General features: G+C 41.7%; 2 protein-coding genes across 4 annotated transcripts in view; both read right to left on the minus strand.

Annotated features, from left to right (window-relative positions):
* Window positions 1-572: 572 nt before the first annotated feature.
* On the minus strand, window positions 573-17119 carry LOC308068789 (kazal-type serine protease inhibitor domain-containing protein 1-like; the record flags this gene model as incomplete). Of its 3 annotated transcripts, none has more annotated exons than XM_080399991.1 (5): window positions 10547-17119; window positions 9127-9615; window positions 3383-3543; window positions 1617-1761; window positions 573-703 (listed from the first exon to the last, which is right to left on the minus strand). In XM_080399991.1, the coding sequence occupies exons 2-5, from the start codon at window positions 9581-9583 to the stop codon at window positions 573-575; spliced, it is 894 nt and encodes a 297-aa protein (XP_080256117.1). In that variant the 5' UTR covers window positions 9584-9615; window positions 10547-17119. The 3 variants fall into 3 exon arrangements, with proteins under 3 accessions (XP_080256117.1, XP_080256116.1, XP_080256115.1); XM_080399990.1 differs by having other exon boundaries at window positions 10212-17119; XM_080399989.1 differs by having other exon boundaries at window positions 9127-9583; window positions 9811-17119.
* A 3-nt stretch (window positions 17120-17122) lies between these two features.
* The window catches only part of GABRP (gamma-aminobutyric acid type A receptor subunit pi), a 46772-nt gene continuing 39793 nt past the window's right edge, over window positions 17123-24101 (minus strand). Inside the window, exon 12 of the mRNA XM_080399982.1 lies at window positions 17123-23914. Within this exon, the coding sequence (XP_080256108.1) occupies window positions 23600-23914 (315 nt within the window). The 3' untranslated portion in view covers window positions 17123-23599. The remainder of the gene's footprint in view (window positions 23915-24101) is intronic.

Genomic DNA, 24101 nt, shown 5'->3' on the forward strand with positions numbered 1-24101 from the left:
CAAAATAACTGCCCAAAAGACAGATAATTCACCCTTGATGAGACTAACCATGACAAATTTCAAATGAGAAGGAAAATCTTGCTGAAACTTATGAGAAAACATCAGCTAAGGAGATTAAAGACTGTTTTGCAACCTTCATACTTAGGTTTGTTGCCATGTGAACAATCTCTTGATACTTCTTAGTACATTATAGAAAAGAGGAAATTGATACAAGTAAAAATATTGTTTAACTATGGACATTTTTGCTAGACAAATTAGAATGAAAGAAATTATAACATAATTTACATTTAAAAAATCAATATAAAATTTGATCCCTTCAGTGTACTTAGTGGACAGGTGCACATTTAAGAGTTTTATTTAACAGTCTAAAAGTATGGATTTACAACTGTTCTTTTTTTCTGGTGAGTAGCATGATACACTTAAGCTATAGCTGAATTTCAGGAGGGTGGATACACAAGTGAATATGTGCGTTATCAGAGGAGCCATTTATGGCACAGAGACTACTAGTAAATAGAACAGAGTGTGAAAGGTAATGGTCAACATATATATAAAAAGTATTATTCAGAGTTGTTTTAATTTTCATAGTCCCCGGATTCATATTCTTCCTCATCTTCATCATCAGAATGGTCATAATAGTCCCCATATTCAATGCTGTAGCTTGCACTTCTACTGCCAGCAGAAAATGCAAATGTAGGAGATGATCCTGCAAGATGTAATTGAATCCAGATTAAATTAGTTGTAGATAGGAACAAAGAGCAAAGTATAGTTTCGTATCTGTACGGCAAGATCAGTGTTTCTGAATCTTGTTATCAATTAAAAGGAGAGGGTTTTTATCTGATGACTAGACTTTGTATCACTGAAGCTCATGAAATATGAGCAAATTTTTATATCATTCACATTTTAAGATGTTGAAAATACATTTAATTCCCAGTACTAGTGAGCTATGAGTTCAGTCCTCTGCAGATCCTATGTACCTGAAAATATGACCAGAGCCAATAAAGCTTTGAAAGTCACCTGCAGAAACAAGGTCATTGACAAACGGGTGACAAACTCCTCAAACCAGGAGGCAAATAGAAGACAATGCATCTTTACCCTGCATTTGCCAGGAAACCTGGTTTTTCCTGGAGGAAGAAGGATGTTATTCTGCAGGAATGGGCCCAATGCAAAACAATAGTAAAGCTATTTCTTACAGCCTTCCAAACACTCATTAAGGAGCAACAACTGTTTCCTTCCTAATTTTTTGGAAAATAAACAGCAATGCAGAACTGCTGTAGTTCAAAGACTTGCTTAGCTACAACAGCTGTTGTTCTGCGTGCAGAGTTCCTACTAACATCAAAGGACTTCTGTAGGATAAGGACAGTGGAATAACATGTGTCTCAGCTGTATGGCTATGATCCACAGCTTTCTGTTTTGTGGAAGCTAGTATAATTTTCAGCAAAATATTACCATATTAACCTGTTAGGGGATAAAGTAAAAGAAAAGCACACAGAAAAGTTTAAATATTGACATCTTTAGGTAATTTCTCATAGTCTTCATTTGTATTCTGACAAATCTGTCCTTTGCAGCCTGCTTGTATGCATATTTATACTCTTAACATGCAAATAAAAAGGTAATACCATCAATGACTTTCAATCTCGCAGAGGCATATGTTGCACCATGCTTATTTTTGGTGTGGCAGATGTAAACGCCCTCATCTGATTTTCTGAGGCCTTGAATCTGCAGCCAGCCTGTCACACCATACTTCTGAGGCCCACCTCTTGCCTTTGAGAAGAGAAAGAAATTATAGAAATTAAGTAGGTAGGAGACACCATGGTATTTCTTAAAATAATTGTGGATGGATTAAACATCATTCCAACCTTTGCTTTTGGTTTACTGTCATCATGCTTTGATTCTATTTGTTTCTGCTGTGCTATGTTTTAACTTGTTGCTCTGTGCCTGTGAGTTCATGCTTTCCCACCTCTGCTCTTTAAACTTCATTGCCCTTCACAGTGCTCTCATTTCTATTCCTTCTCATGCTACTGATTCCCAATGCTTCTCCTGTCTGTCATCCCATACCACTTGCTGCTGCTTCAAAGCATTGCCACCTGTTCTCAAGCTCATCAGTTTCTTCAGGACGGAAGCAGCAGGTGGGTCTGGTTGAGTTGTTCAGGGCCAAGGGGCCCGACCAAGGTGACACTCGGCATCCAGATGTTAATGGATTGGCATGACATACCATGAGCTTTCACACTTCATGACAATCAGTTTCAAATGACTTGGGCTAAAGCCTCTTAAAGGGTGAGCTTTCTTTTCCAAACAGAAAACCATTAACAGATGTTCACAGAGAATCTCTCATGCTGAATCTATTAATGGAGATAGGTTAACAGAGCTCAGTTTAGCCTCTGAGGTGACCAGCATTTGGTTGTGGTGCTTTGCACCATTGTTTCTGGGCAGATCTATGTCCACTAATCCCACCTGTGTTCATGCTGCCTCTGGAAACATTTCTAAATAATTTGGACTCTTCAGTAGCACTGTACTGTTTAATTAGCTGCTTCTGTGCTTTTTCTGTCTACCTTTTTGTTCAGATTGTGACCCGTGTCCATTGGATCATACCATTTCTGGGCTGTATGTCCAGAAAGTGAGATTTGCCACGCATTTCTCTTTGTAGTCTCTGTTTGTATTCTTTGTCCATCGGGGGAGGCGCGCAGATGCTGGCTTCAGCCTTACTGTGGTCTGCCTGTACATCTGGTATTGTTAGCTTGTCTCCCCAGAATGTTATTTCCGTTTAAAGGAATTAGCATTTTAATTTATTTCATTTTAGCTCAAACTTCAAGGCTATTTCTAGATTTGCTTGAAGCCTCTACTAATACCATTCTGCTCTTTCCCCTCAGATTAAAACACAGTGTCCTCCATAAAATGAGCAAGTTTCTTTGCTTTCCTTTTGGATGCCTCAGGGACTGAACCCAAATGGCAGGTCTCCAGAAACGGCATCTTGCAAAGGAGAAGTTTAGATACCTGCCAGAATTCTGCTTCTGCATCAAGAGTAGAAAAATTGTTGCCAACAGTCGTCCTTCCCAGAATGCACCTTTTTTAGGTAGCAGCCTAAATGGTTCCGTTTATATGTTCATTCATTTTTTTTCCAGAATCATGCCTACATAAGGAGAATCTTCCATCTTTTCTTTCCCTGCAGCAGGCCAGATGGCGGTACCCTGGCTGTTATTTCGTCTGCTTGGACTGCCAAAGCAATGATCCTTGCACTGACTGAAATCATAATTCTTTACACAGTCAGAGGGTCCCTATTGGGAATCTATTTATTGCACAGTATTGTATTCTGTGGGAAGAATTCCCTGATTAATCCCTCAACTCCTCATCCCAAACTGTCTGACATGGAAAGTGCAAGTTTTACCTGTACTGAGAGGTGGGCATCATCTCCTGGCAGAAACATTTTATTCCCCTTTTTTTTCCATTCAAGGTGTGGCATAGGGTAGGCTGACACCTCACAGCCAAAAATGACATCATTGCCTGTGTAATTCTGGACATCTTGAGGTGGCATAGAAATAACAGGAGCTGCAAAGAACAGACAGAACAGTGCTTTAGAAGACAGTGAGAAAAAGACAACACAAACACAAAAGCGTATAACATTAATTTCTACTTCATGTGATAGAACCAGTTTGCCTTTTGCCAGCTAACACATTATGAAGAGCCACATGATTCCAAGCAGCTTTTAAAGCTCAGAACACCTTGTGTCCCATTAAAGGGTGAGCAGGCTTTTTAAAACGCTTATTTCAAAGGACCTGTCTATCTTTTTCCCTTGTACGTGATTGTGAAGCTTAAACTGAAATTAAAAGTTTGTGTCCCATGAACTGTCATCATGGATTAGACTCAAGGCCCAGCTGGGTAGCCAGTACTTGACTAGACCTTCAGAGGGAAGAACAAGAAATTCTGCAGCAAACAATCAGAGAGTAACTTGATTATACATGGTAGTTCTTCTTAATTTATATTACATTTTGGTTAACTTAAAAGCTAAATACTTGCACTGCTAGCTTGTCAAAATTTTTTCTGAGGACATCATTGCCTTGGAACTTATTAGAATCTTATCCCCCTCTGTTATCCATTGCAGCAAGTTACAGAATAACAGCATTAATAAGTTTCACATTTATCCTCAATAGCTATCAATTTCATCTGATGTTCTTGTTATGAGACAAGTAATAAAAGTGATTGAAGTCCAATTATTTTTATAAGGTTTTATGTAAAGTTTATTATAATTGTTAGATTTCCACTTGTTTCCTATTGTTCTATTCCCCTCATCCCCCTCCACTGTTGATTTATTGCCCCTGAATTATACTCTCCCACTTTTTCCCAAAGAAAAAGCTGACGTTAACCACGAGAGGGAGCCAGTCCAGGGATGTGAAGACATTTTAAAAATAAACTGATAGCTGATGCATTCATACGTGATTTAAACACATATCCCTCTATAAGCATCCATGAACATATTAAATGTTAACAGGACATGATGAAATTTAGCAGTGGAGAGCAAAATAACATACTGACTGCTATCACAGCCTTCCTATTTTGGAGATCTCTGCTTTTTTCCCTGATCTGTTTTTTCTCACCCATAAACGTTTTTCCTTCTAAAGCCTGTTTTCATTCTATTTTCAGGCCAGTGTTTAAAAATGAATGCATTTTCTGGGCCATTATACTTGTATTTAATTAATGGTTCTATTTTTGTACAGATTCCAGATGCTTGGAAATAGAAACTTATAGTACAATGAATATATTTTTACTTGCAATATTGTAATATATATGTAGGTACAGCATTTATGCTTCAGCATTTGAAACTCTAACGACTTGTTCCAGGTTTTCAGGCAAAGTTTCTAATACATTTGTCAGTTTTTCAGGATTGGTATCTGTTCAGAAAATATCAAATGCATACTGATTAAAATTAATTGCAAACAAATTATCCAGCAAAGTATCAGTTTCCCCATTTATGAATGCCTCATTGAACAATCCTGTTACTCTTTAAAAGTAAGATTTTCAAACTAGGATAATTGAACCCTTAAATGCTTTGTCTTTCATGAGACCTGTACATTCAGAATCTGTTTATTATTTCAAAAGTCTTGTATTCAAATCAACATTAACTTAATATCTTGGATAAGAACTTTTTTTGCCTATGAACTTCTCATGTAGGGTCTGATATTAAAGCATACTTTGAACTACCAAAACTCAGTGCAGCCACACTCCTTTTAATGATACATCCACTGTAGTTAAGCTTAAACTGTGAAAAAGAAACTAATGTCTATGTTGACTCACATGAGTTCTTTAAATTATTCTTGTACAGACAGCATGAAAAACTCTTGAAACACTCAGATGTTGACTGGTTAGTAGTATTTTTGTTCTGGTGCTAACACAGGCCCGTGGACACTGACAACGCTGAAATACTGTCAAGAACGGAGTCCTGCTTGTGAGACTGTCCACAGCCATGGCCCAGCTGTGTGAGGCTGAGGGCTCTGGCTTCACTACACCATGTAAACACATCCTTAGCCTCGAGGATGTAAGGATCTGAATTACAGATCTGCATTATAGCTGTTCATGTACGAGAAATTTTCCAGCAGTCTACCATACACCAAGATGAATTCCGCACTGGAAGTACCCCTTCCTCCATTAGCTGGAAGGAGAATACAGATGATAGCTTGGAAATGTCTAGCCATGGTCCGAGTCACACCCAGCTGAGTACTTTCATAGAGGTAGTTAAGGCTTTGCTGGACCAGGGCTGACCAGGACTGGCATCATCCAAGATCAAAGTCATAGCATGTAGGAAGGACCACAGTTCTGATCTAACCAAACTGCCTTTTTTGAACCTGAACACACAATAAATACTTGCATTAGCTGATCAAAAATCAGCACATCTCACAACACCATTTTGCTGTATTTTACAGAAGAAAATTGAAGTAATGAGGTATCATTTTAACAGAAATTTACAAACTGCATTTTTGAGTGTTTCAGATTTTGTGTTCAGCCAAATTGTCCCATGCATATCTGTGTATACTTTTTTTTTTTTTTTTTTTTTTTATAACTGTGTCTTTAGAAATGGATCTTTATTGTTACAATAACCTGCCATTTTGATTCCTGGAGTAGATAAATTTTTCTTCATAGCTATAGCTATAGAAAGCATTCTCATGTCTCAGTGTCCAGACGTGAATGGGCAGTAGCTGCTCCCTTCCTTTTACAGTCCCAGTCATGAATTATCCTCGTGTGTTACAGAAGACAAACCAGAAATCAGGAAAAGTCAAAATACTGCTTCAGTTTCACAATCAACATTCACCCAATATCACTCCAGATTAATGAATTAGATAACATGATTCTTTTTTTCCCCTTAACTCATATTCATTTTTGCTAATCTATGTCTCATTTGATGAAAATGTCAGAAAATTTCATGGGTTATTTGTTTTTTACTCCAAAATTTACATTTAAAATAAATTCTGTGACAGCTAACTTATAAAGAGAATCACTGCTATATTGTTCCATTACTTTATTAAATCATCAGCAAGAAAGGTCTGAATGTGAATGGGGATGGATTAAGTGTAGAGAATCTGTATATAATCAATGTACTTAGTAAGCTTGGTAAATTATTAGATAAACTGATCAAAACTGGGTTTCAGGAAAATAAAGGCTTTTTCAATGTTTCTTTAGGGAGCTAGGCCTTTTTCTTCTCCTTTTTCTGGTGATGGATGAAAGATAAAAGGCTATACTCTTCTGATGAAAGAAGTTTATTGTTATTTATTTATTCATCGCTTGCTGTATACAATTAATCCATTTGGCATCAATAGGAAACAGCAGATGCTTTGAAGGAGAAATAACAAAACAAAGTACTTTGAGTTGAGTGAAGGTTGTATTTATAGCTTGGTACCAAAACCCCACAGTGTTCACTGTTTCTCATGCAAATTGAAGTCAGCGGAAAGCGAGTGCCGCAGCGAGGTGCTGCTCTCAGTGCCAGACTCCCTGTTGCCTTTTGTCATCAGCTGCAGCCATGAAAAACCACTCTAAATCACGGTGCCCTTTCACATGCCCGCTGTGCTGCTTCAGAGAGCTGCTGTGGCGGGGGGGGGGCTGATGGTAAACTCCCGTGGGGAACGAGGCATGGGCCCCCCTGGTAGCACCTCTGTGCCCTGCTGCTTGCTGAAGGGCCCAGGCTCCTTCCAGGGTCTAAACCACAACCTACGCAGCCGGCATGGTCAGCTGCTGCTCAGAAAGCTTGAGAAGAGGGGCACTCGTGGTGCTGCTCCTCCGTGAGCCCAGCACCCACCTCAGGCTCCAGTGCTTTGCTGCAGCTGGGTGTGGATGCCAGGTGGGTGCTCTGAGGGAACCGGCCCCCGTTTTGCTTAACTAAACTCTGTGCAGCACTGATACGGCTATGAACCTTCCCCCAGGCTTCCGTGGGATTCAGTGGGCTGAGTGATGGTAGGAAATCTATCTGAGTTCCTGAAGAGAGGGTCCAGCCCTTCTGAGGACCCAGGAAAACAGTGGGAAAATGTTGGGGGTGACGCCTGCCTGCAAAGCAGCCAAGCTCATTCCTCCTGCATGATGAGTGGTGTTATGTGCCTCAGGTGACTGCAAGGCCTGCTGGATGACAACACCAGCAAGTAAAAGTGATAGTACTTCCAAACTGAAGTTTTTTGTATGTGGCCGGTTCTGTTTAATTAATTAGAGTGGACCATTGCTTTAAGCCTGTATGCATGAACAGCTGCCTCTGCTGCAAAGTTACCGTCACTCGCTACTGGAGTGGCACTTCCAACTGAAATCTTCCTGAAGGGGTTATGCCACAAGAACTAGTGCTATTTTAATCCCAAAGAAGAAGACCTACCCGAGGGCTAATAGGCTTTCAATCGTACTGTGGGCAGGGTTTTCTGAACATCTTTTTACTGACAAGCCTTTTTTGCCAGCTTAATACCCTGATGGCAAATAAGGGATTCTTTAATGCATCTTCTCTTCTAACTAGAGAAAGAAGAAAGAGGTCTGGTATTAGCTGTTCATCACTTTACCTTTTAGGTATTCAATATCTAGTATTCATTCAATATAAAAGCACAGCATACAGTCTAAATTGGAGGGAACAGATTGCTAGCGAGGAGTGGGTAAAATGTACCCAAGTTAGTCTCATATATGGACCTTTGCCAGAGATGCAATTTCAGATTCCTAGAACCATTTGTGACCCAGAGACCTCTTCTACTTAATTCATTTGAGAAAATATTTCATTAACTTCAAAAAAAACACACAACAAACCACAAGCAGTTTCTCATTCAAAAAACAAAGCCTGTTCACTTTTTCATTTTCATTTTATATTCATGTGACTTAGGTGAAAGGTGCCCAGGAGTAAAGACTTGTAATAATGTGAAGAATGAGGACAGCACACGAGCAGGAGGCAGGATTCTCCTATACAACTCAGCTAAGAATCTTTCCACTAATAATCATTGTGGACAACTGTTCATGAACTCTAAGTGTCTTTAGGGAAATTGTTTCCATTTGATTTTGTTCTGATATTTGGATTTTCTGTTTCATGGGTTAGCTAGATTTTATGAAGATTCCAAAATTAGATTATTTTAGCCTTTTTTTGGGGGGAAAAGAACAAATCTGTTAATTAAGCCCTATCTCCTTCTGTTGCCTCTGCTTACACTGCTTACCATATATACACACAGGTGGGATACATACATGCTTGCATATATGTATGTATACCTATATATAAATGAGATCTGCCTTGCTATCACCACTTCAATATCAGGTCAGTCCTCATATAATTGTAATTATTTCCCCAGTCCTCCCAGACTATCCTATCTGTTTACCTATTCCCAACTACACATACAATTTTTGTAGAAAATATCTCATACTCTGCTTGTTCACAGCAGAACTAGTCTGTAGATCTATGGCATATAGTCACCAAGTGATTTAATCCACTAGTCTATAGGAGGTTTGTAACATACAAGATTAAGTACCAGCTGCTGAACCATGTTTAACACAAAGTAGTATTATAACAAAATAATGATAATTATAACAAAAATGCAGTATTATTTTAACAAAGTTAGACAAGAGCATCTAGTAACACATATGAAAATAAGAATTAGATTTTTTTTTCAGTTTGGAAGTGCCTCTACATGTTACCTGATTCACATGGCCCTTTATGTTTCATGCTGATATTTCTTTTCGTAGCATAAGCCTTGTTGAATTGACAGATGTTCTCGTAGGTTTTCCCTTCAGGTCCACAGATGCTCTCTTGAGACTTGCACACACACTGGGGCTCCGGAACTTCCCCAAACCTTGCTTCATCAGCATCCAACCTGCACTCGAGGTTGTCCCCACATTGCCCGTAAAAATGATTGCCCTGGTCCAAGTCGCAGATCTGACCTTCCACATTTCCACATTCAGGACAGCAGCCACAACGATCCAGTACAGTCCCGGCTGGACAGTCTTTAGGCTCAGAACAAAGTGCCAAATTGCATTTTCCACAACTATCTCCTTCCCTTAACAGCCTCCACCAACCTCGGTGGTACAAGGCAGGGAAACTCTGAGAAACCTGCAGCAGTACTACCAGCACTGCTGTAACCATCGGGTGCTTCATCTTGAGAATGTAACAAACAAGCAGAAAAGGTCCTTGGAGTAAAGCCAGGGGGAAAAAAAAAGAAAAGAAAAGAAAAAAAAAAAAAGAAGAGTGAGCTAGTGTGAGAAAAACATCACAATCCTTTTCTTGTTTCAGAATATAAATTCTACTGCAAACACAGGCTTTAAGAAGAAATTAGCATCAGATTCTTAATCTGGAACTGATAATAAAAATGCATACAAACCCACCGGCTTTTCTCTAATGCAGTTTGGAATGTGAGTATTGCTTGCACAGAAATCAAACTGCCCCTTCTGACAGCTGAGTTGAAGCTCTCTGAAAAGCTGTTTGCTCAGTGTCTCCTTGAGCCAAATTTGCAAAGCGTTGCTCTACTGAAACATTATATCGCAGCTATCGTAGAAAGGGCAACAGGGTAAAATAGTGTAAAATGAAGAAATTAACTGCTATGACCTCCCACCCCCATCAGTTGAAAAAGACGGTCAGAAAAAGAGAAAGATGGGTATAAAGCAGTACCCAAGATACCAGTACCCTAGAACTGAGCCAGTGCTCTAGAGACTAGAGCAAGGTTTAACACCAAATTTCATCCATTAATGATCACAGCTGGGGTGTTCTGAATAAACAAATTACTTACAGGCTCTTTACAAGCAAGGGATGGTCCAAGACAGCTGGAATTGACTTTAACTCTTGGATTTAAGATGGGAGGTACCTAGACCCATTAAAAAACCCATTGTTCTCTCTACATTTAGCTTCTTTTCAGTGCTTATGGATGTCTGTGGTTTGCAACCCAAAATAACGTGGTCTACATTTGGCTCTAAGAACAAAGGTGCAAAAGGTTTACATAGACAAACATGAACAAGCCACCCCAGCATCTTCAGACACCCCAGACGGAGGTTTTGCTGAAGTATTAGATGCATCGCTTGTCTTTTCGTAGTACTGTTCTGCCTTCATTTCTTTGGATGTACTTACACTGTGAGTTGTGGAGGATGAAAGAGGTAACTGATCTCTTTTCCCACTTCTTCCGTCCATAAATTTCTTCCACTTCAGGGAGCTGGGTTTGCAGGGTCATTTCTTGCCAGGTGCTGCACTTGTCTTTGCACATCTCAGGATTTAGGCATGCTCCCTATCACCCTACCTTATACCAGAACACTCCCTTCCCTTGCAGTGTTGATGAGAAGTGTCTATAGACCGTAGGCTACTGTTACCGCTGTTCAAACCACATGCAGCTTGGCAGAGAGGCACCTTACTGTCTGTTGGAGGTAAAAGTGAAGCACAGTGGACTTACAGACCCTGCAAGAATGGCTCAATACCACAAGTGAAGGTCACCACTTCCTACAAATGAAACATCTTTGTCTGTTTACTTAAAATAACTCCACGTGCCCCACATTTTCAAGATATATATGTAAGTCTTAAGGCACTGTTAACAAGATGAAATAAAAGCAAAATCATGCTTGTGTTTGCTTGTCCTGAAATCTTCCATAAGCGGCTCTTTTCTGCTCTTTTTAGATTTGTGGTGCTTAGCTGCTTACATACACTCAGTGAAGGAGGAATTTTCTTGTGCCAGCCTTACATCCTCTGGGCACATCCACAAAGGCAAATCTTTGTTTTCTTTCCATCCCAAACATCTCCATGGTTTTTCCCCAGTTCGGCTTCTTACCTTCTTCATCAATTAAGATGACCTTTTGCTTTCGGTGCAGTAGCATGCTGCTTCAAAATCACTTCCTTCCCCCAAACTGCGTATAATGCATTTCCCCTTGGCCTGCATCGGTGGAGCACTTCTTAAAGCCAGCCTGGAGAGACCTACTGAGCGCTGCTTATTTCTGTAGGATGGCTGGGCTAAAAACAAAGCATGTTTTAGCTCGGAACACACAATCAGACTGCAAAGGAGTAAATTATGTGTGCAAATGGTACTTTTAACATTAAGAGTCAGAAGAAAAGTAACCAGTGATTTTAATGGGGAATTGATTTTTTGTCCCACCTCCTTTTGTATTCTGTTGAATGTGTTTTATTTCACACTTCCCCATCAAATTCTAATTGGACATTTAGATTTGCATTCTAGGGTCTACTCATCACTGTCTATTTTATTACTTGTGCCTACAGCTGTAGGGGATGAATGTCTATAGGACAAATATTTGCTAAGGCTCATACAATGTAAAAAAAAAAAAAAGTTTATAGTGGGGAAAACATACATGCAATGTGCAGCCAAAGCAGGGAAGGACTGCAGGGCAGCACTGCCCCTGTGCTAAGGCTGAGCTTTACCTGTCAGCTTCCAGGAAGTGTGTGGTTTGAGGGCTGTGAAACAGAAGCATAAAAGGAAATACCTCCTGCATCCTGGCACTGAGGAAACCCATCACAAATGTCCTAGAAAGCATTTTTGGCATCTGTCTGACTAATGTAATATGACTTCTTGGTAGGCTCAGCCTCTAAATTAAGAACTGGGTATGCCTGTGGTCTCGTTTGAACAGCTGCCACTTGGCAGGTGATCTACAGCTGAAGGTTTTTTGGCCACTGATTTCTGAGCTCCCCTGGAACAAAGTGGGGCAGGGAGAGGTTAAAGCACTGTGGTATGACATGGAGAAATGGTCTGATAGCTGTCTAAAATGTCTTTCATTAGTAAGCCATCTGTGACAAACTGCGAAGAACATTGGTGTAACTCTCCATACTGGATGGATGTGTGGCAGGGTCAGAGCAAGGGTGATAAATGGGGAGCAAGGAGGGAGGGTGGGACGTGCAGCTGAGTTTGAAGCATCACATCTAAAGGCATAGTCCCATCTGGTTCAGTAATAAAATATGCATTATTTCAGTATGTTTCTAATCCCTGAAGCTTGCTTTTGTGGGTTTGGCAGAAAAAAGTGTTGATTTTCATCACAAAACTTGAATTATCTTAACCCTAAATATCTCCCAGAAGAAAACGCAAGCAGCAGTGGATTAATGTCACAGGTGGAGCTGCAAGACAGGCACCAAAGTGCCCTGCCTGCTTTTCAGACACCATCCCCCAAATGCTGCCTGGAGAGCTGACAAGCAGTGCAGATGATGCCTCCACAACCCCTCCAAGGAGGGGAGGAGGTAAGCAGCTGCAGTGTATGAGGGGAGCTTTCTACCATCAGCTGTGAAATAACATTTTGGTGAATAATTTCTTTAACAGGCAGGTTGAACAGCATTAGTATACTCTTGGTCTCAGCAGGCAGGATAGTGCTGGCCGTGCAGCAATTTCCCTGGCTTTTTCTGGGTATTTCCATATGGTGTGATCAGTGCAAGGAGTTCTGTCACCATCTTGTGGAAAGGGCAGTGCCTGAGTTGGATGATGGGCAGTGAGGGGACATGGCAAAATGGCCCAGTGCTTCCTGTACCCTCAGACTACATCTTCCACCAGGACACGGGTAATGTCTTGCAAAATAATTCCTGTAAGTGAATTGTTAAGGAAATTGTATTCCTATTAATTTCCTGCCTTCTTCTTGGGGTCCAGTGTTATGCTAAGCTGCTGGCTTGTACTGTGTTATTCTGCTTTGCATAGTAATAGATAAGATACATTGCTGATGCAATTTGAAATCCCATTGCTAGCGATTCCTGAGGTACTACTGCTCTTTCATACAAAATGCGGTTCAGCTCTTTGTTCGGTTTTATGTGTGTCAATGTGAGTTTTACTTAAGTAAAGGTTTCTGAATCTGGCTCCTGCTAGGCTTGCAGGTCTGGTTCTTATGCAGACAGGAGCCCTATGTGGAATAATAGCAAAATATGAAAAACTTTGAAATCTCCCTTCTACCTTCCTGTCCTTGAACAGTTGAAGCCAAGTTTGGAAACTATACTGCTCTGTCTCTTGAGTTGTATTAAGTACCTATACTTGAGGTTCCTTTAGACAGAGTAAATCTTGGCTGACTCAACATGTTTCCATCCAAGAAACTTTATACTTGTATTACGTGCACAAAAACAGCATTAAAGAAAACTAATGTTTGATCTATTATACTGGGCAATAGCACACTACAGGTGGCTGTGCCTATTGGGTATATGCATTACCTGATGCTGTACCAATCTCCTAGGATAATTTCCCCCCCTGCCATGGCATCCAGAATTGAGCTCCAGTTGAGGCACTCAGCTCACCTGAAAACAGTGTTTGGTTTTGTAGAAATAAGTGGCAAATGGTAGAAATTAATGATAGGTGAGGCAAAAATGGTTGGATGCCATTTGTGGGTCCTGGGATCTTAAAACATTGCATTTTTTGGTGCCAGTCTTTTTGCTGACATGCTGCTTTCATGAATCTCATCATTAGTGCTGCAAGCACATGAAGTATAAGTTAATTCTGCTGTAACATGATTATTAAATCCATTAATCAAAGGCTGGAGATCCGTAATTAACTTATTCTCCAGCATCAAGTAAATGATTCTGTTGTGAGCTTTAAGAAAGCAACTGTTCACTAATATGCAAAATACAGTGGGGCTATTAGACTATAAGGCTCTTTAATTGTATAATTAAATTATAAATTTTGCATATTTTAATAACATATATTTTAATTATTTTCTTTGTAAAGTTAAAATGGAGGATCATTATTCTTGCCTTTTTTTTTTTCTTTTTTAAGGTTTTACATGTAATTTACCAAAACCAAACAAATAAAAAAATCAGTGGCTATCTCCTGCTTGTAAGTTGACTGCTTTCATGTAAGGCTTTTGGTGACGCAGCTTGGACCTGTCTTCAGCAGTGGCTGGCTAGAGTTCTCCCATTCCACGTGGCAGCAGCATCATTGTTGGTGGCTGTAGGCACAAAAATTTTAACTTGCATAAAGAAGAACCTGCTAGTACGGTTCTAGTACGGAATGTGTATGTTTGATTTAATATAGGCTTACTGATTCCTTTTCACACAAATAAGTCTGGAATTTCATTTTAAAAAGCTAGTATTTCCTTCCAAGGGGCCAGATATTTCAAGGGTGCTTTTCGAGCCTGCTTCGTGTCTCTGCTATACTTTAAGTAGACCAAATTTCTGAAAGCTTTGTAGTTTTACCCAAGCCTCCTGTCCCATAACAAGGAGGTGATACTGGAAACATTTAGGGAGTCAGCAGTAGGTAATCTAGCATTTCTCTGAAGCCATATTTCTGAGAGGTGAGAGTTACGGTGAGGAGACTTGCACAGAAAACTTCACAAGGGTATTTCCCCCATGCATCCTGCCCGCATTTCCAGCCTGGCAAATTTTAGTTGTACATCTTAACCTTTCTCTATTACACGCTTTAATCACAAATGCAATATAGAAGCAATAGCCAGCATCATTCTCCTTCCTCTTGAGCGAGGGGGGCATGGTTTGTCCACCTTCTGCCTTAATTTTAGAGAGACGTAATGGAAATACATGTCCATGTTTTGCACAGACCACAGTATTTTCAGGTGTCATGTTTTACTGCAGCAGATGCTGCAGTTTAATGCAGTGTGAAACAATTTGTGTGTCCAAGGCAGTTGCTGTCTACATCAATAGTGGCACAGTAGAGGTACAAGGTAGAGCAGGGCTTCAAAGACACTGGAGTTTGGGGAAAACATATCAAACCTCACCACACAAAACCAGACAAAAAAATGAAGAGCACAAGAAAGCATGTCTTGCTTGTAGATGGTAGCACATACAGCAAGAGAGAAATGGGGCTGGGGGCCTGGAGGCAGCGAGCAGGAAGGGGTTGGAGATAGAGGTGAGGACCTGGGATCCCCAGCCTGGCCAGGGTTGTGGGAGGCACCCCCTTACCCACATCACCAAGGGATGGATGGTATGACTGGCTAGCAATGTCCGTGTGTGTGCCCCTGGCTATTCTCAGCCCCTCCTGTGTGCGACTTTCAGCAGGATGTTTGAAGACTGACCTGGTCCTTATTGCAGACCTGCAACAAACATGCTCTGAGCATTTGCAGAGAGGCTGGAAGAAATAGTTATCAAAACCAGCATGGTTCTGGGTCCGCCAATATTTTGAGGTGCTTCCACCTAACAAAGACTGGAAAGTAATGTTAGCTATGGCCAGTGGCCGCTGAGGGCCAGGTGTACCTGTCTGTCCCTCCATTTCCCCGCATAGGGATGGTAACAGGAGGCAGACAAGTAAGTTTAAGCCCAAAAATGACACTGATGGTGCTACTGGTTATATGTAGCAGCAAAGTTCTTAAAAAGACCAAACCACAGTGTTTCCTGGGAAAGCCTAATAGAGAGAGGGAGATCTCCGAAATTTGCAGACAATGAATACAGAGTAATTTTACTTGGTAACCGTAATGTTGACGGATAGGACAGTTTGCTTTGTCCAGTTTATATAAGAGCAGCTGATATAAAATGACTTCATAGCTGGATATTTATGAGAAGTTTCATTTCAAATAATATAGCTTTTGCCTCTGGCAGTGGTGTGGTTTAGCCCTGTTATTACTGGGAACTAAATCTTTAGGATATTCTAACTATAACTGCAGGGCCTGTTTGATCTACCCTGCGAAGTTAATATTTTCCAAAGCAATTGAAACTTCACAATGGAAAGTCTCATTAGCAAAAACTACCTGTCCCTAAAACCAGCCAGGAAATCAGGCACAGAGAGGAATCTTGGGGGATTTTCTTTCAGCTTCACCTGCTTTTTCTTGTACAGCAATACTCAAGAAAGTAGTTTTCCATTACAGCAAACGTACAGATAGACTAACAATCCTTCTCTAGCAAAGCAACTAGAAACCAGTTTCTGATATAAAGCAAAATTCTGTCAGCTTGTTTCTGCTGCGCGTGGATCTTGCAAAATATACTCTCATTGCTTGAGGGAAGCAGGAGTCACCCCCGGTGCCAGACCCTGCCCCAGGCCAGCATTGCTGTCTGCAGGAGAAGGGCACGGAAGAGGTGCTAGTACCCCACCGAAACTTCCAAGGATGTTCTTTAAAGTGTGAGTCTTTCCTGTTTTGAGCCAGAGCAGTGGTATAAAAGGAATATTCTCAAGTGATTCACTTACCCCTCTGGAGCATACAGAGCTAAGGGCTGCAGTCAGTGAGGCCCATGTAGACCCATGTTAGGGCCCCGTTGTCCCGCAACAGTGTGGAAAGGCAGAGTGGGATCTCCTGGAGCTGCCAGCTGGGCTGAAGCCTCCCTTTCCTTAGGCTAAACCATAAATCTGACTCCAACCCCTTCTTCTCATGTCTCCTTCAAAGACACAATTAGCTCTGACTGTTGTTATGAAGAGAAATAAGTCCACAACAGACATAGGTTCAGGCTGTGAGCTCTGGTAATAGAGCTTCCAAAAAGTCTTGCAAAAAGCCTATAACCTGGACAATGGTGTCAGATCAAAATGACCTAGTAAAAAAGCTGGAGAAGAGAGCAGGAATCTGCTTCCCACCACTGTGCTTTTCAGTGGGAATAGTTCCAGAACTCAACGCTTCTGACAAACATTTTTCATCTGTGACCAGAGAGCTTGAAAGGAGATGCACGGTGCTGCCTGGTGGAGGGGACATGCAGACTGTGTGGGGAGGGGAGGCTCTGCTGGCTTTAGGCTGGGGTGCTTTGGGCACCTTGAGTTGTGCAGCAGTAGGAGGTGGAAGTGAGAGAGGACAGGAGGAAGCTTCAGAGTGCCTGAGGCAAGCATGGAGGGGCAGCACTAGATCCTGAAAGAAGGGTCAAGAGCACAGGTATTGCCTCTGGCTGTTAACATTTCCTGCTGTTCTCAGGGCATTCTGTATTGCCTACAGACAAACAGGACTGCAGCGAAGAGTCCTATGGATTGGCACCCCTAGGCTTTTGGGTTCATGCCTCTGGTCAGAAGGAGTAATCTCCTAACAAGGTCACTCATCTGAATACTTGGAGGCTAAAAACAAACAAACAATCAATGGTGGCTCTCTATGATGAACGCTGAAGATGATGTCCCTCTGGGAAGATGAGGCTTGTCTAGGGATATTTGCTACTCCTACCTTTCATTAATGCTTACACTCTTGGGGTCAGGATGGGGCAGGGCTCTGCCAATTTCTGGAAGCACAGTGCCCATCCTGGCCCCTTTACTATCCTGCTGTTTCCAAGGGTCACAGTAACATGTGTGGTTCATCTGTGATGGCTCTTAGCTTTGCACGTTTGTTCCTAATAAAAGGCATGGAAGCTGGAAACAGCATTAAGTAAGGGAATATGAATGAAAAATATGCATAAGCATGAGTTAAGAAGTAAAGGCCTGAGTCCATTTAAATCAGTAGCCAGGCTCTCATTAAGTTAAATGGGCTCAGGATTTTGCTGAGCGCTTTTAGCTTAGCTGGCTTACCGCTTGAGTTGGCAGGGCGAGTGTCTTTGTCCCTGTCCAAGGGCACGTACTTCAGATTGCTCTTCTGTCCAGGCTGATGAAACACTCGGTCTCAGTCTATTCACACTGCAGCACGGCCAAACACAAACATCTTGCATGCGCTGGAAGCTGTAATGTTTTTGCAGTAAATGCTGACCTACTTGTGCTAAAGTAGATGTCTGAAAGCACAAGCTGCCTTGAAGAGCTGATCTTGTCTTACAGTTGTCGTTGCATTTCACAACAACTGACACAAACCTAAATCTGCCCTAAAGAGGCTTTCTATTAACTGACTACCTCAGCTTGTAGAAAATACCACTTAAATGGTATTCATCAATGCTGGAATGGAATGCTTTTATTATGAGTGAAAAGGATCCTGCTGTCTTGCTGCTCTCCTGTACCACAGCACATGGCAAAGGTAGACCCATTCAGGTTTGTGTTTTAGAGCCAGAGGCTGTGGGCTGCAGGGAAAGAAAAGGGCAGGACATCTCTGGGAAAATCTGAACTGATAGCGTAAAGTCAAAACTTATGGTCACCTTTGAGGGGAGTGAAATAATCTCTATATTTAAAACAAGGTGCTGCAGGTGGGCGTATGTCTTAAACTGGATAAATTTGAAATTCTGGACTGGTGGGAGGACTTGGTCCTGCAGCAATGATAAGAGCCATCTGCATAGTCTGAGCCTACCTGTGGAGCTTTAATTCCATGTTCTCTGAAGTTTGAGGATTTGTTTTCTGGGGGTCTCAGTCCAATAAAAACGTAATAGAGTACCACATTGATAAAACTCTCCCTTTTTTTTTTATTTAGTGGAACTGAAAAAAAACATTGAAACAAATAACAGGCCATTTGCATCAAAATCCCTCTTCTGGTAGAGGTTGGAGGTACTCTGGAGTGTGACTGAAAAGAAAACCCCTACAATATACTGGAAAAACCCAAACCAGATGACTTCTGGATTCACTGGCTTCCATAGGGCCAAGTTCTCAGGACAACATGCCTCCAGACAGTTCAGTGCTAAACAGGTGCAGCTGCCCAGTCAACCCAGTTAAAGCGCTGTCCCTGTAAAGGCAGGAGCCAGCATCTTGCTGGTACACCCTGAATCTGAAAATCTTCCGTTTCAAAACTGTGCTACTATACATGCCCCTGCTTAGGATCTGCGATCTCTCTGTAGAGTACACCGATATTATACAAAAGTCTGTGTTCCGTATCTAGAACCAAATTTGCTTCCTTTTCTGAGTTCAGAATTCATAACTCTTCTGTTAATTTAGCTTACTGGCAGGGATGATCACCCAAATGTTAGCTCCCAAACTATGGATTTCTTGTTTGCAGTTGTAAGTACCTGCACTAAGCTGATGGAGAAAATAAGACATAACAGATCTTTGTGCCCAACCACAGCAGCTTGCAGTTCAATATTAAATTCTCCTGGTGAATTGCCAATAGAGTAAGACACAGTTAAGAAGTGTTTCAAACCACAGGAACTTTGAGGAAAACTGCAGTCTGAGACACAGATCTCAAAAGGGGAAAGAGAAAGAAAATGCATCACATTATTCATTAAAGACTTAATGCTCGCCTCAGATTAACAAGCAGCCCATTGTCTGATCCCAAGTGTAACAACAGGTTGCAATTTAAAACAGCTTCATTAATGAACAGAGAAGTTATTTCAGTGAGAATTTGGAGAAAACCTGTGCTAATTACCAGCACTAAACAGTCTTTCCTTATAAAGACGTGGCTTGCTGGCTGTGTGTTTTGACACTTAAGTACAGTAAGCAAATGAGAGTGGTTTCTGCTACCAACTCCATCAGTAGGTTTGAAATGGAATTAACCTTTTAAAAATGCAAAGTATTCCTTACAGCAGATGGTAGTGTTTGCATATACAAATACCTTTTGGAAGTCATAATGTAAACCGCATGCTCTGAAACAATAGGATTCCTGAGCTGAACCCTTCATCCTCCTGAAAATTAAAAATAACACTCCCCAAGCCCAGACCAGTGGCTGCGGCAGCAGGACCAGCTCCTGCCTATGCTGGGATGAAGTGGGCACAAGAAGATTTAGGGGAAGAACATAGGCGAGGGGCATGGAAGGAAGCAGGGGTATGCTGGGATGTACTAATAGGTGGTATTTCTTAGTCACTTGCTGCTACACTCTTTAGACAAATATGCATGATGCATTAGCCTAATTTAGCTTTCCTCTATAGTGCAGCTCCTTCATATTTTAAACTGTATAAATTAATCCTCAAAATGCTTTATGCTGCTGTGGCTTGACTGCCTTTGGTCCCTGTGCTAGCTAGAGTGACTCTCCATAGTCATGAGGTTTTATATTCCCCTGTGTTGCACCAGTTACAAACGTTTGCATCTCTTGAAAGTTCCTCAAGTTGCCTGTATTGCCTGACTGCTGCTCACTATCCCTTGTGCTTTCCTATGCTAACACACATGCATAAGCATTTGTCCACAAAGGCTTAAAGTAGGTGCAAATGTTCTTAAAAAGAGACAAAGGTTCCAGAAACTGCAGCTTTAGGAAGTATACTTAAGGCAAGGTCACAGCAAATCAGAACATAACTGAAAAGCAGAATTATCCCAAAAAGCAAGTCAGTTGCCTTCTCCTCCATACATTCACATTCTGCCAAGAGCACAAACTGGCACCGCGGTGGAATAGTAAATGTTAGGTGTAACTCTGTCCTGTGGGTTATCTGCATTCATGGTGCAAAGTCCTCTCAGAACTACAGGGCAGATGTGGTCTGTGGGAGGTGAAACAGCTCAGGAAACACCACCCTAGAGGCTTTCAGAGGGTAGGCTGCTGCTCAGACCCCTTCCTCTTCCCAGTACAGCCTACTCAAGGCTGAACCCATAGGCAAAACAGAGCTGTGTGCAGTGCTTACCTGGTGGCTTTGTTGTCTGCAGCTTACATGTTACGTACTAGTCCTTTGTGGGAAAGGCTGATTTTTCAGCTGGTGTTTGTCAAGATATCAGGGATTACCTCTGCACACCAGTAACATGGAAGCTGCTCTGCACTCCATGCCTATCAGGATATGAAAGTCTCATCGTGAATTCAGTGGTGCTTCTAGCTTGTGTTAGACAACATCTGAAAGAGACAGGAAAGACTTGGGACTGTGCAAGTGCATCATCCTGACCATTCTGAAGAGTGTATCTGGGCTCACAATGCTCATCTCTCACTGCCCTCTGCACATCATGTGTGGGATGACACCACCAGCAAGTAATAACACCAGGCTGCTCCAGGACATCAGTGTGGCTAAGTTGACTTGCTTCACTGTTGGGTGTAATTAGCAAAAAATAATTTTAGTCCCTCTAACATGCCTGATGTACCTCCACTAGGACAGAGGCTGGGTGGCTTACTTACCTTGTCTCTCCATATCTGGTCCTTGCTGAGCATCAGTTTGACCACTGAAACAGCCTCAGGACCGCTCTGTGTGCACACCACTGAGACCAGAGTTAATATCCTGTGTTACAGCAGGTTTATGTAGGGGGACAGTCATATGAGGTGCATTAAAGTGGTGAAATCCACCAATGAGAGAGAAAATTACATGTAGGAGCAAATAAAGCAGGAGTCCATACTTTCTAGCTTTTAAGAGTTTCTGAAGTAAGATGTTTCTCCCAGTCAAGCCAAGAGCTCTTTAAGGATATTCTCATAAAGATACCTGAAAAAAATGCTTCCTTCCCCTTCTACCTTCTGTCCCTCCTTTCTGTATTGAAGTTACCAACATCAGCAATAAATGAGAACACAGCTGATACGTTTTTTAAGACATCATACTGTTCGCTAGGCCGGGTCAATAAAAAACATTTCGCTGCACAGAAGTATAACTTGGAACAAGTCCTGAGCAACTGCAAAGCAGCAAAGTTGTAACAAAAGCTGCATCTAATGAGAGCAAGCCTTGAGTGTGGCAGTTTACTATAATGTACAGAGCAATTCCTTTTGTTAACGTTAATATTTGGCGGCGGCCGGTGTTGAACACATTAGGGCATTTAAGTTGGGTTTTAAAGAAAGAAATTGATACAGAAAGAAGGTAACGATTTTTTTTTTTTTTTAATAGAGAATCTCTCTGGGGGTTTGTGTTCATATCACAAACATTCACTTTATTACATTTTATGGAATGGACTTTAAATGCCAGTATATACAAGCCAACATTTCATTATTGGAGTTTGTGTTTATTCACTTGCCATTGTCAGTCTGTTCCCCTTTGTCTTCTTGTGCTGCTTTTTGTAAAAGCTGTGATTTATGAATAGGTGGTTTAGAACCTTCACAATATAGCGTGGTGAAGTGGTTCAATAAAAAGTTATTAAAGTAAAAAAAATCTATAGTTTGGTGTGTTTTGCCCACCTTCTATAGGAACCCCCAGTAAGAGACTCTTACACTAAGCAAACACTGCATGTGTGAGACTGTAATACAAGGTACACGATGAGAGGCCTCATTCAGGCAATACTCTGAGCAGCAGCCACTGCAGGCAGGTACAGTTTTGCCGACATAACTGCAGGATTATGCCCTCAAAGTTATGAAAGTTACATAGGCTAAATAGGCAGGGGGGTGAGGGGAGAATCTGCCATAAAACATTCATTTTAAAATCAGGAAATAAAGACTTCCAGTAGCCTTAAGCTACATAGTACCAAATGGCATTTGGTTCTCAAATGTGTGTGCATGCTGCATTTATTTTTAAAACAATGCTCTTGGTCCTGCTGATTGGGGGATAAACAAAGCTGACTGGCAGTTTCCAGAGCCCACTGAGAATCTGAATTTCTGCAGAAACATAACACTGTTTTAGCCTAAAATACAGAGTGACAGGCTGATTTAGATCATTGTACCCCAGCCCACGCACGGGGTTTTCATCCAGCAGCACTGCTGACTTGCCACAGCTGCACAGCCACATAGAAGAGGGGACGCAAACTGGCCACTCTTGCATATGGCTGGCAAGAAAGGAGAGCTGCTTCTAGCAGTGCAAGCTGAAGGAGGCACTCTCCGGGATGAAAAATAATTTTTGAGGAAGATGTGGAAGGTGGTAGAATCTGTTCAACTGCAGTACAATGAGAAGAGTGTAAGAGATGGGTTACAAAACAATTCTGCTGCCTGTATTTTGTTCCCAAGTCTCTGAAAAAATGCAGCTCTACAAACAAAAAGCCCGCTGTCTGTCTCAGGGATGGATAACTTCAGCAAGTGAGGATTACCTCAATGAGTCTGACAGGAGGCATACCACTGCGCCAATGCCAGCAGCGCTGCGGTCACCAGCCTGGCACCGCACCACCCCTGGGACACGGAAGCACCGGGCACGGGAGCCACTCCTGTGCGCATGGCACGCTGCTGCCTTCGGGTTCTCTCACTTGAACAGAGGAGCTATTGAGACATCAACCCCAGTCCCTCTGTTCCTGTTATCTCTGGCAAAGAAGAACAGCTATAATCCTACATCCTCTTGGAGATCTAAATGAGAAGGTTCCAACCTGCTTCAGACTAACAAAATAATTCTACCACGTGTAGCACTCGTTGGCCTGCCACGTGCAGTCCTACACAGCCAGCCCTGGCCTGGAGGGGCTGGAGGCTGGCATGAAAAGCAGGTTCAAGCAGAAGAGCTCAGCACAGCCACTCAGCTGAACAAGCAGTTGTCCAGAGTCAACGTTGCTAATGCTGAAGCACCAAGGCTTTGCATCTTGTGTACCTCACACACTCTTCTGCTCTGTGCCTCAGGAAACACAACAGACCATTTGTCCACACTGGATTCACTGAGGTTAGGTACCTCAATGCCCATCGGCACCATTTCTCTCCTGCTGAAGTAGGAGAATGAAGTGACTTATTTCTACTAAAAATATAGGTAATAAGCCCAATAAAACACATTGACCAGCATGAAAAACAAAGGAAAAAGCAATTTGGAGTAGTGGTCTACGTTGCTGGGGTTCTGAATTGTGAAATAACCAATAATCCTGTGCATTTTGTTTCTCAAAACACATTTGATTTTCTCATGAGTTTTCATGGTCAAGTCACTGCAGTTGACATTATCGCTGGAAATCTCAACGCTTGTAAAGCTGATTTTCTGTTTGTAGCTGGTGATGGAGCTGTTGAGGATGTTAGTGAAGTTGACTTCTTCCATTTCTTTAGTGAGTTCATTTGTAGGCCCCTAGGAAACAAGAGTGTACAGTTAATATTAGGGTTTGTCTTCTGCAGAGGAAAAGTGTTTAATCAATAGGGAGACCATAAGGATAAAGGTAAAAGAACATGGTTCCATACATGTTCACCCCAGTACTCAAACATGCCTTTCAGCTGCTGCCTGGTTTTAGGAGTGCATGAAGTCCCGGAGATGCCTG

The sequence above is a fragment of the Falco punctatus genome, assembly GCF_963210335.1.
Source record: "Falco punctatus genome assembly, chromosome: 8".
Classification (NCBI taxonomy): domain Eukaryota; kingdom Metazoa; phylum Chordata; class Aves; order Falconiformes; family Falconidae; genus Falco; species Falco punctatus.